This window comes from Pongo pygmaeus, chromosome 10 (genome assembly GCF_028885625.2).
Source record: "Pongo pygmaeus isolate AG05252 chromosome 10, NHGRI_mPonPyg2-v2.0_pri, whole genome shotgun sequence".
In the NCBI taxonomy this organism is placed as follows: Eukaryota; Metazoa; Chordata; class Mammalia; order Primates; family Hominidae; genus Pongo; species Pongo pygmaeus.
In genome coordinates this window covers 42730895-42743217 of record NC_072383.2, presented here as the reverse complement: position 1 = coordinate 42743217, position 12323 = coordinate 42730895, and the positions used below count along the sequence as shown (strand labels likewise).

At 43.5% G+C, this 12323-nt stretch overlaps 2 protein-coding genes across 13 annotated transcripts in view; one reads left to right on the top strand and one right to left on the bottom strand.

The window, feature by feature from the left end:
• ANO6 (anoctamin 6) overlaps positions 1-3962 on the bottom strand; it is a 207960-nt gene extending 203998 nt beyond the window's left edge. The window contains exon 1 of one of the 5 annotated variants that reach the window (XM_054443036.2): positions 3578-3962. In XM_054443036.2, coding sequence (XP_054299011.1) covers positions 3578-3647 — 70 coding nt within the window. In that variant the 5' untranslated portion in view covers positions 3648-3962. The remainder of the gene's footprint in view (positions 1-3577) is intronic. The other 4 variants (XM_063672659.1, XM_054443037.2, XM_063672661.1 and 1 more) reach the window with 4 other exon arrangements.
• The window catches only part of LOC129009682 (pleckstrin homology domain-containing family A member 8-like), a 48027-nt gene continuing 39602 nt past the window's right edge, over positions 3899-12323 (top strand). For 2 of the 8 annotated variants that reach the window (XM_063672664.1, XM_054443039.2), the window contains exons 1-2: positions 4062-4192; positions 10555-10649. The gene's annotated coding sequence lies outside the window, so the exon portion shown is untranslated. Of the gene's footprint in view, positions 4030-4056; positions 4193-10554; positions 10650-12323 lie in introns of those variants that run through there. The other 6 variants (XM_063672667.1, XM_063672663.1, XM_063672665.1 and 3 more) reach the window with 4 other exon arrangements.

Sequence of the window (12323 nt, the reverse complement as noted above, 5' to 3'; positions counted from 1 at the left end):
GACACTCTTTTGCACACTTCGCAGGGTAGCACACAACCTAACTCCCAGGGGCTTGCAACAATATGTGATCTCCACCAGCACAACAGGGGCTTCAAACCACAAATTTCCCACCACTACTGCCTGGATGTGGCTTCAGTGGTTGGTTGTTGGCACTGCTTTAGAAATAAGTGGCCTATTGCAAAAATGCTCTAATGCCAACAGGTTGCCACACAAGCACGCCTTTGGAAATAATTTCTGCTGGCTGTAACTTAAGCAAACAAGGAAAAGACACCCATAGTGAGATATTCTATCCTTGATTCTCCAGATCAGTTCATTCTAAACTAGGAGGCAACACTGACATAAAGTACTGAACAGCCAGGCATGGTGGCTCACACCTGTAATCCCAGCACTTTGGGAGGCCGAGGTAGGATAAGCACTTAAGCTCAGCAGCTTGAAACCAGTCTGGGCAACAGTGAGACCTTGTCTCTACTAAAAGAAAAAAAAAATTAGCCAGACATGGTGTCACAAGGCCTGTGGTCCCAGCTACTCGAGAGGCTAAGGTTGGAGAATTGCTTGAGCCTGGGAAGTCAAGGCTGCAGTGAGCTGTGACTGCGCCACTGCACTCCAGCCTGACAGAGGGAGACCATGTCTCTAAATGAATAAATAAAAGTACAGTGTTTCAAAAGTAAGCAGGAACCCACTGTTTAAAAGGCTCTAAATCCCAGCTACTAGAGGGCACATTTCCATATATATACATAAAGCATCTCTATGATATAGTCAGGGACCCCATCCAGTTAGAAAGGTTTTTTTTTGGGCGGGGGGAGGGGGTCTCTTGCAAATTAGGCCATTATAATGCCCGATGGTATACCCAGGAACTCGTGTCAAAATAATTCTAAGGCTGGGTACAGTGGCTCATGCCTGTAATCCCAGAGCTTTGGGAAGCCAAGGCAGCAGAATGGCTAGAGGCTAGGAGTTCAAGGCTGCCGTGAACTATGATCTTGCCACTGCATTCTAGCCTAAGTGACAGAGCAAGACCCTGTCTCTAAAAATAATTCTCCCACTCTGAATTATAAAGGTAATATTAATAGAGGGATTTCACAGAAATCTTCTGTACCCAAGTGGGTTTCAAACTATTATACAACTACTGACAGTGACAATCAAGTACTAGGAGAAATATTAGTCAATAGCATAAATACAGACGTGCATTGCAAAATTAAAGGCAGAGGTTAAAATTATCCAGTCTCCTCTCCCACAGCTGGAAATAATAATTATTTTGTAAAAGGCTTTGCATCACTATCAGCCTACTCCTGGTAATCTTTAAAAAGCCTTATTCTTTTGTAAAGGCATAAACTTAACATTGGCATATTTAAGTATTTTCTGATATAAAATCACTACAACCCACATTAAATTTGTACTTCCAAAAAAACAACCAACTAGGTGGACATGGTGGTGCCTAAAGTCCCAGCTACTTGGGAGGCTTAAGTGGGAGGATCGCTTGAGCCCCGTAGGTTGAGGCTGTAATGAGCCATGATCACATCACTGCACTCTAGCCTGAATGACAGAGAGAGACCCTATCTCAAAAAAAAAAAAAAAAAAGAAAGAAAGAAACAGAAATCACATTCATAGATACTGGGTGTTAGAACATCAGCATATCTTTTCATTCACTGAGAAGAAAAAAAAATTGCCAAGACCTGTTTAAATGGTTCCTGTTGCTTGACATAAAACATGTTAAGATGACCCCTATAGTAGAGGCCCCAGGGCCCCACAGGAATAGTGGGAAATACCCAACTAATATTAACATTAAAGTATTAATATTAGTAGTTTCTAGAGGGTGGGGAGGAGTAGAGATATTTAACTTTTTCTTAAATATATCTACACTGTTTGACAGGACAAAACTAGCATGAATGACATGTCATTAAAAATAAAAAGAGCTTATTGCCACACACTTAAGATGAATTTATACAATGCCTCAATAGGTAAACACAAGCTAGACCAAATTACTTTCTAAACTGAGATCTACTGCTGGCACAGTAAAACAAATAAAGCTCAGAGCCTCTTGCTTACTTCAGTTTCCATTTGAGCTCCTGCCCTTATTTACTTACAATACTCATTATAAACAGTGCAGCTCACCATAAAAGACAATAATACTTTCCTGGGAAACAGACTGTGCCAATTTTATTGTAACTTTTTAAATTTCACTCCTATATTTTTATGTAATCATCAGGTACTACTTAATCTTGCTAAACAGTAGTAACAGCCAGAGTGACCCAGTGGTAAGAGTATTAATCTTCACTGGTTTTACAAGTCAGAAAACCTGGGTGTGAAAATGTGAGAAGCTGGGCAGACCAACCTGTGCGCTTCAGTTTTCTCTCCTATAAAAACTACTACTATTTGCTCCCTCCTTAAGGATGAATAACCAGTAAATTGTTCTTAAATGAATGAATGAAATGTGAAACTAAATCATGGAGTGTAATCTCCTCTATTCGATTTGTCCCTGGACAACCAAGAAATTACCAAATTTTTTTGATCAAAATATTCCGTGCCCAAAATGTAACAGAAATAAAAACCACACCCAACTCCTAAAATTAAGTTACTTTTAAAGTTATTAGATAACAACAGGGCTTTAGAACATCAGCAGGATGTTCTGTTTTAAAATTGATTTGGCATCCAGGAGACTAAGCCGAGTCGCCACAACAGACTGGCTTGGTAATTTAATTAGAGTCTTCTGGAGGGACACATTATATCATTATCCCCCGACAGTGTTCTCTTTAGGGACCCGATTTTCTCTCTAGTCTTCCCATTCCTTTCCCCTTCCTCACCTCCTCTCATCCCTTTTGTTTGCCCTTTTTTTCTTTTTTTGCTCTTAAAACAGCTCTCCCTCCGTTCGGCTTGTCACTTCCATGCATTTTTAACTCTAACTAGAAATGGGTCACCCCAGGTTTGCTCCCCAAGCCCCAGGGCCCCTCAGGACGAGTGAAAAAGGCCCTGCGGTCCATCCTGCCTAGGGGATTCCTCCTCCGATCACAGCTCCGGCGGGCTCCGCAGATGGGAAAGGGTTTCCAGCGCGCGCCTAGCGGCCACAAATCACCTCCCGGGGCCGCCCCGCCGCCAGGCCTCAACCCTCCCAGAGCCGTCGGTCGGCTTTTACTTTAACGAGGATTCAGATGGGTCACACCCTGTCCTCCAAATGCGGGCCTGCTCCTCGGACCCCGCCCAGGGGGCTCGTCCCAGTGCCGAGGCTCCTCGGCAACCCTAGCACTGTGCGAGGCGGGGAAGTGACCCCAAAGTTGCTTCTGAGTGGAGACTTCCACACGCAGAGGCGTCCCCGCAGCTGCCAGACTTCTCAGGGGCAGCATCCCCCGCCCGTCAGGAGCCTGTCCTCCGGGCCACCACGCGCCCCGCGCCTCCGCCCCGCCGGGGCTGCACCGGGGCCTCAGTCTGCAAGCAGCCGGGGACAGCGGGCTTCCTCCCCTGCACGGAGCGGCCCAGCGTCCCGGCCAACCTCCCCCGCGGAGAGCACAGCGCCCCCGCGCAGCCCCCGAACTTCTTCCCGCGTCGGCTCGGGCTCTCGGGTGGGACGCGGGGACCCCTCGCTCACCGATATCCCCATCGTCGTCGTCGTCCTCCTCCTCCATTTGTAGCAAAACATTTCTGCTCATCTTTTTCATGTCTCCCTCAGAAGACGGCTCCGAACTTGGCGCGAAGTTGGGGGCTCTTGGGTTCCAGAACGGCGCGGCTCTCCCAGGGGCCGGATCGGAGACCGTGGGGCGTGTGTCGCTTGGGCTCAGGGACCGCTGTGCCCAGCCAGCGCCGGGGAAAGCCGAGCCCAGGCACCCACTGACCGGAGCCCAGAGCCGGAGGAAGCCTCTTGCCTGCCGAGCGGAGCCCGGAGACTGAGCATGCCCAGTGCGGCCGCCGCGGCTCGCTGCGGAATGATTGAACTTCCCCGGTTTTACGAGGCGCGCAGAAGGAAGTCGGGAGGCGAGACTGGAGAGCGAGTAGTGGGGACCAGCGCGCGGGGGAACTAGCTGGAGGGCGAGGCGGGAACACGTGAGTGCGGGAGTGGACTGGGTTCCCTAAGCATTGATCCCAAACAGGGCAGCTTTTCGTTCCAAGGTCGTCTATGGACACACACTGCGGCTTGCTTTGTTTTAACGTCTGATACTGGAGAGGAGAGAAATGCTGCTGCAGCACAACTGCAGAACCCTGGAAGGTGAACTCGTTTGAATGGCTTTTAAAGGCGACGTGGAGCTAATAATGGGGGGATCTTAAATTACTCTAGCTCCGAAGTGGGAAAGTGGAATCTGTACGGGTAGGGTAAGATTACGGTGGAGTGGGGGTGGGAGGAGAGGCAAAACTCAGAGAATAAGCAAAAGAAGAAGGGGCGGGACGGACGGGAGTGGGGGTGGAGAGAATTTTCTGAATAAACGTGTGCACAAAGGCAGGAGGATTTCCGCATACATTGAGGTCGCGGAGAGTGGAGAAGCGCCCCCTACCCCGCCCGCACGAGCACACAGGGAGTGGTCGGAAGATAACCGCTGAAGCGTCCTGCCTATTTGTACAATTGAAACTAGTCTTCTGTGTCAAAGAGGGAGAAGCCGAAGACCACTAGAGTTAGATGTAAACTCTTCTAAAGCAATGTGGAAAGCTATAATAAGAGAAAAGAAAGTCGTGAAATAAAATTAAGGCAGAGAGTTTTTATTTTTATTTTTAGTGCTTTCCTGGAAACCAAAGGGTCCGATAGGACACATACAAAGGGATTTAGTACTTTAAAGACCCTTGGAGTTGTTTGAACGGCAGGTTTTGGGGACCGCGTGTCTACAAAACTTTTTTCAAAAAAGCTGGTGCATTCAGGTTGTTCAATTTTGACTTCTCAAAAGGGCTAGAAGGTATATTTTAAATCTGGGTTATATGTGTTATTGTCTACTCGTTGAAATTTTTTATATTTTTTCCACTGAAGTGCTAGGGTTATCACAATAACACTAAATCTACTGTGCATGTTTTTTCTTCCACATGCTTTTTTTGAGATGGTCTCGCTCTGTTGCCGAGGTGGGGCTTCAGTAACTAGAACTACAAGCGGAGCACACCACCATGTGGGGCTTATTCTTAAATTTTTTGTAGAGATGGGTGTCTCACTATGTTGCCCAGGCTGGTTTCGAACTCCTGGCCTCCAGCAATCCTTGCACCTCAGTTTCCTAACTTATTTTTAATGTTCTGTCTGAAAGAAAGAAAACATTGGGACCAATCATAAGTGGGAAAATAGCCATGAATATATACATGAAAATACATGGTGAAATTACTTTTAAGAAAATATCTGGGAAACACTATACTTGCTTCTTGAGGTACTTTTTTTGAATAAACAGAATTATTTTTAGTATAAAGAGACAACAATACAGTACTCTGAAGATAGGAGAAAAAAATGATGGGAGAAGAAAGATGAGAAGAGATTGTTTCCGTTCACTGAACACTCTCCCCTGAGCTTGTGAAACTCACTAAAAGTAGAAACTTCAAAAGTGTTTTGGTTACATGATCAATTTTTACAATTTTCTTTTAACAAATTTTTGTGTAGTACTTTTTATGTGCTAGGAAAAGTTTTACATGTTTTATAAGCATCCAGTCATTCAACCCTCGTAACAACCCTAGAAAGTGTTACCATTTTTCTTCAGGTGTGAGGCAACTTGAGCAACTTGTCCAAAATCACACAGGGAATAAATAGCCGAGCCAGGATTGAAACCTGAACAGCTTGTTTTAGAATCAGTGCTCATAGCCGCTTCATAAACCACCCCCAGAGACATGTCCCAATCCATTTTTTTTTTCAGATCACTTTTTCCCCCACCAATTCTAAATTCAAAGTCTTATCAACTCCCTGCCATAGTTCTTTCACCAAATGTTCTCTCTTTTTGTTGTTGTTGTTTTTGTTTTGTTTTGTTTTCTTTTGAGACAGAGTCGCGCTCTGTCACCCATGCTGGAGTGCGGTGGCTCGATCTCGGCTCACTACAAGCTCCACCTCCCAGGTTCATGCCATTCTCCTGCCTCAGTGTCCCGAGTAGCTGGGACTACAGGCGCCCACCACCACGCCCGGCTAACTTTTTGTATTTTTAGTAGAGACGGGGTTTCACCGTGTTAGCCAGGATGGTCTAGATCTCCCGACCTCGTGATCCGCCCGCCTCTGCCTCCCAAAGTGCTGGGATTATAGGTGTGAGCCACCGCGCCGGCCTTGTTCTCATTTTTACGGACTAAGACTTTGGTCAAAGTTACTTTGTAGTTAGAAAATTATCGTAGTTGACTTTGCAACAAGTTTTAATTAGTCATTTAGAATTCTTCACAGATTTTTAAGAGTTTACATTTTTCTTCCTTGATAAATGTTGCAGTGAAACATTGTTGGCCTTATATGTAAAGGTAACTGTTGCTAGAAGGGAACTGAATTGTTTACTTAGTTAGCTGTGAGTCTATTATTAGTAAATTCCATTCTTTCCTCTACTCCATTTTATTTCCTACCACTTCTCTTATGCATTTTTTTTCAATTGAGCAAGATATGCCTCAAAAATAAGATAATAGGCCTATGTAAGAACCACACATTTACCCCTGAAGAATTATCATCCATACAATAATAATTTGTGAAATAAAATATTCTTAATATATAGCCAGGTTATTTGTATTTGCAAAGCTTTTTCAAGTCAGGAATCACAGTACAATTATTTTCTCATTCATTCATGTGATTAAATACAACTTTTGGCCACCAGGATATTCTTTCTCTGCCCGTCCTGTAAAAGTTGTTGCTTTTCTAGCTTTGGGCTTTGGGTCTCTTTTCTTCTCATCTTTCTCTATAGAACTCATTCAGTCCTGTAACTTTACTATCTAGTCCAGGCAGGGTCAGCTTCATGGACATTCAAACAGTGTGTTCACAGAGAGCCCTACGCGCTTATGGGCCTAACGCTTGGGATTTAAGTGTTCTGTGGTTAATGCCCATCAATGATAGACTAGATAAAGAAAATGTGGTACATGTACACCATACTATGCAGCCACAAAAAGGAATGAGATCATGTCCTTTGCAGAGACATGGATGGAGCTGGAAGACATTATCCTCAGCAAACTAACACAGGAACAGAAAACCAAACACCACATGTTCTCACTCATAAGCGGGAGCTGAACAAAGAGAACACAGGAACACAGGGAGGGGAACAACACACACTGTCGGGCGGTGGGGTGGGGGCAGGGAGGGCATCAGGATAAATAGCTAATGCATGTGGGGCTTAATACCTAGGTGATGAGTTGGTAGGTGCAGCAAACTACCATGACACACGTTTACCTATGTAACAAACCTACTCATCCTGCACATGTATCCCAGAACTTAAAATAATTTTTTAAAAAAGGTTCTGTGGTTGCCATCCTGAAATTCTTTTCTTTTCTTCTTCTACTTTTATTTTAGGTTCTGGGGGTACATGTGCAGTTTTGTTATGGGTAAATTGTATGTTGCTGAGATTTGGTGTATGAATGATCCTGTCACCCAGGTATTGAGTGTAGTACCCAATAGATAGCTTTCCAACCCACCCCGCTCCCACTCTCCCCCCTTAAGCAGTCTCCAGTGTCTACTGTCTCCATCTTTGTATCCATGTGTATTAAATGTTTAGCTCCTACTTACAAGTGGTGATGTGCAGTATTTGGTTTTTCTGTCCCTGCATTAATCTGCTTAGGATAATGGCCTCCAGCTGCATCCATGTTGCTGCAAAGGACATGATTTGGTTCTTTTCTATGGCTGCATGGTATTTCATGATATATATATATACACATATACATATATATATTTATATATCACATTTCCTTTATCTAGTCCACCATTGATGAGTGTCTTGGTTGATTCCATGTCTTTGCTGTTGTGAATAGTGCTGTGGTGAACGTACCAGTGCATGTTCATCTTTTTAGTAGAATGATTTATTTTTCTTTGGGTATATACCCAGTAGTGGGATTGCTGGGTTGAATGGTAGTTTTGAGTTCTTTGAAAAATCTCCAAACTGCTTTCCATAGTGGCTGAACTAATTTACATTCCCACCAGCAGTGTATAAGCATTACTTTTTCTCCACAACCTCAGCAGCATCTGTTGTTTTTGACTTTTTAGTAATGTCCATTCTGACTGGTATGAGATGGTATCTCATTGCAGTTTTGATTTGCATTTCTCTAATGATTAGTGATGATGAGCATTTTTTTGGTATATTTGTTGGCCACGTGTATATCTTCTTTTGAGAAGTGTCCGTTGATTTCCTTTTCCCATGTTTTAATGGGATTGTTTCTTTTTTGTCTGTTGAATTAAGTTCCTTACAGATTCTAGATATTAGACCTTTGACTGATGCATAGTTTGTAAATAATTTCTCCCATTCTGTAAATTATCTATATACTCTGTTGATAGTTTCTTTTGCCATGCCAAAGCTCTTTAGTAGGTCCCACTTGTCAATTTTTGTTTTTGTTGCCATTGTTTTCTGGGACTTAGTCATAAATACTTTGTCAAGACCAATGTCCAGTATGGTACTTTCTAGGTTTTCTTCCAGGGTTTTTATTGTTTTAGGTCTTACATTTAAGTCTTGAATCTGTCTTGAGTTAACTTTTTTATGTGGCGAAAGGAAATGGTTCAGTTTCAACTTTCCGCGTATGACTAGCCAGTTATCCCAGCACCATTTATTGAACAGGGAGTGCTTTCCTCATTGTTTGTTATTATTGACTTTTCAAAGATCAGGTGATTGTATATATGTGGCTTCATTTTTGGGTTCTGTATCCTATTCCATTGGTCTATATGTCTGTTTTTGTGCACATCATGCTCTTTTGGTTACTATAGCCTTTGGTTTGAAGTCAGGCAGTGTGATGTTCTTTGTTCTTTGTTCTAGCTTTGTTATTTTATTTTATTTTATTTTATTTTATTTTATTTGAGATGGAGTCTCACTCTGTTGCCCAGGCTGGAGTGCAGTGGCTTGATCTCGGCTCACTGCAACGTCCACCTCCTGGGTTCAAGCCATTCTCCTGCCTCAGCCTTCCAAGTAGCCGGGACTACAGGTGCATGCCACAACACCCAGCTGATTTTTATATTTTTAGTAGAGATAGTATTTCACCATGTTGGCCAGGCTGGTCTCGAACTCCTGGGCTCAAGTGATCCACCTGCCTCAGCCTCCCAAAGTGCTGGGATTACAGGTGTGAGCCACTGTACCCAGCCCAGCTTTGTTATTTTTGCTTCAGATTGCTTTGGTGATTCGGGCTCTTTTTGGTTTCATATGAATTTTAGAACACTTTTTTCTAATTCTGTGAAAAATAGCTGATAGATTGACAGGAATAGGATTTAATCTATAAATTGCTTTGGGCAGTATGGCCATTTTAACAATATTGATTATTTCTATCCATTAGCATGGAATGCTTTTCCCTTAGTTTGTGTCATCTCTGATTTCTTGCTGCAGTGTTTTGTAATTCTCATTGCAGAGATCTTTCACCTCCTTGATAAGCTCTATTCTTTGGTATTGTATCCTTTTCTTTTAGTAGTTACTGTAAACGGGATTCCTTTCTCTCTTTTTTGTTCTTTTTCTTTTTTTTTTTTTTTTTTTGAGTTGGGGTCTCACTCTGTCACCTAGGCTGGAGTGCAGTGACAAAATCACAGCTTACTGTAGCCTTGACCTCCCAGGCTCAAGCTTTCCTCCTGTCTCAGCCTCCTGAGTAGCCGGGACTATAGCCACATGTCACCATGCTTTGGTAATATTTGTTTTATTTTTTATAAAGAGGGTCTGCCTGTGTTGCCCAGGCTGGTCTTGAACTCCTGGGCTCAAGAGATCCTCCTGCCTCAGCCTCCCAAAGTGCTGGGATTACAGGCTTGAGTCATGTGCCCAGCCAGGATTGTGTTCTTGATTCGGCTCTCAGGTTGGCTGTTATTAGTATATAGAAATGCTGCTGATTTTTGTACATTGATTTTGTATCCTGAAACTTTTCTAAAGTTATTTATCATCAGTTCTAGGATCCTTCTGGCAGAGTCTATGGGGTTTTCTAGGTATAGAATCAATCATCTGCAAAGAGAAATAGTTTCATTCTCTCTCTTCCTATTTAGATGCCTTTTATTTCTTTCTCTTGCCTGATTGCTCTGCCTAGGACTTTCAGTACTATGTTGAATAGAAGCAGTAAGAGTGAGCATCTTTGTCTTGTTCCAGTTCTCAACAGAATGCATCCAGCTTTTTGCCTGTTCAATATGATGTTGGCAGTGAGTTTGTCATATATAGCTTTTATTATTTTGAGATATGTTCTTTTGATATGTAATTTGCTGAGGGTTTTTAATATGAAGTGATGCTGAATTTTACTGAAAGCCTTTTCTGCATGTATTGAGATGATCATGTGGTTTTTGTTTTTAATTCTGTTTGTGTGGTGAATCGCATTTATTGATTTGTGTTTGTTGAACCAACCTTGCATCCCGGGAGTAAAGCCAACTTGATGATGGTAAATTAACTTTAATGTGCTACTGGATTCAGGGATGACTGGCTTTTAAGATTTGCTTGTCAGAGAGTTCACTCTCATGGTGCTTCTTAACAGGAGCCTCTGTTTCTTCCTGCAAAGGCCTCTCCACAGGCTGCTCGAGTGTCCTCATGGCATGGTGCAATGCAGCAGAGTAGATGAGATGGAAGCCAGAATGTCCTTTATGACCTTGCCTTGTAAGTCACAAATTGTCTTTTCTGCTATTGGTTACATGTATCAGTCTGCTGTATAAACTGTAGGAGGGGATGATGCAAGAGCATGAATACTAGAGGCGGGGACCACTGGGAGCATCTTGGAGGCTGGCTGCCACACATTTCCACTATCTGTGTTCTGAATCATACTGCCATCATTCTTCATTCAGTTGTTTATTCATTCAACAAATATTGGCCAGGCGATAATCCCAGCACTTTGGGAGGCCGAGGTGGGTGGCTTGCCTGAGCTTAGGAGTTCAAGAACAGCCTGGGCAACATGGTGGACCCTATCTCTACTAAAAATACAGAAATTAGCTTGGCGTAGTAGCGTGCGCCTGTAATCCCAGCTACTCAGGAGGCTGAGGCAGGAGAATCACTTAAACCAGGGAGGTGGAGGTTGCAGTGAGCCAGGATCACGCCACTGGACTCCAGCCTGGGTGACAGAGTGAGACTCTGCCTCCAAAAAACAAACAACAAAAAACCCTCAAATATTTACTGAGAACTGTATGCTGGCCACTTTCGTGGATGTTGGGGATTCAGTAGTTAAAATGAAAACAGACCACTTTGCTGTCCTCATGACCTTCCATTCTAGTGAATAGAGACAAGTAAATAAGTATATGTCAGGAGATGACAGGTACTAGTGAGAAAAATGAAGCAGGGCCAGAATGATAGAGAATGATGACTGAGGAAGGACCTTGTGTGGGGTGGTCAGGGAAAGCCTCTGATAAGCTGACATTTTAGCAGAGATCTGAAAGAAGTAAGGGAACAAGATATGTAAGTACCCACGGGAATAGGGTTTTAAGAAGAGAGAAATACAAAGGCCAGAGCCTTGAGGACACTCATGCTTAGTGTCTTCAAGAAGAGCAGAGAGGCCATGGTGACTGTGGTATAGTGTCTTAGTTCACTTTGTGTTGCTATAACAGAATACCACAGACTGGATAATTTATGGTAAACAAATGTATTAACTAATATTTCTGGAGATTGCAAAGTCCAAGATCAAGGGACTCACATCTGGAGAGGGCCTTCTTGCTGCCATCCCATGCTGGAAGGTGAAGGTCAAAATAAGGTAAAGCTTGAGATGGTACTGAACTCATCCTTTTATAATAAACTCACTCTCGGCCAGGCACAGTGGCTCATGCCACCTGGGAGGCCGAGTCGGGTAGATCACAAGGTCAGGGGTTCAAGAACAGCCTAGCCAAGATAATGAAACCCCATCTCTACTAAAAATACAAAAAATTAGCTGGGCAAGGTGGCAGGCGCCTGTAATCCCAGCTACTTGGGAGGCTGAGGCAGGAGAATCGCTTGAACTTGGAGGGCGGAGGTTGCAGTGAGCTGAGATCACGCCACTGCACTCCAGCCTGGGTGACAGAGTGAGACTCCATCTGAAAAATAAAATAATAATAATAATAATAAACTCATCCTCAAGATAACGACGTTAATCCATTAATGAGGGTGGTGCCCATGACTCAGACACCTCTCATTAAGGTCCTGACACTACTGCACTGTGGACCAAGATTTCAACATATGACTTTGGAGGACACACTCAAACCATAGTGCATACTGGTGGAGGAGGAGAGTGGTAGGAGATGGGGTCAAGGTTGGTGAGAAAGAGGGAGTGCTACAAATCACTTTGGGCCACGTGGGGCAACAGAAGGACTG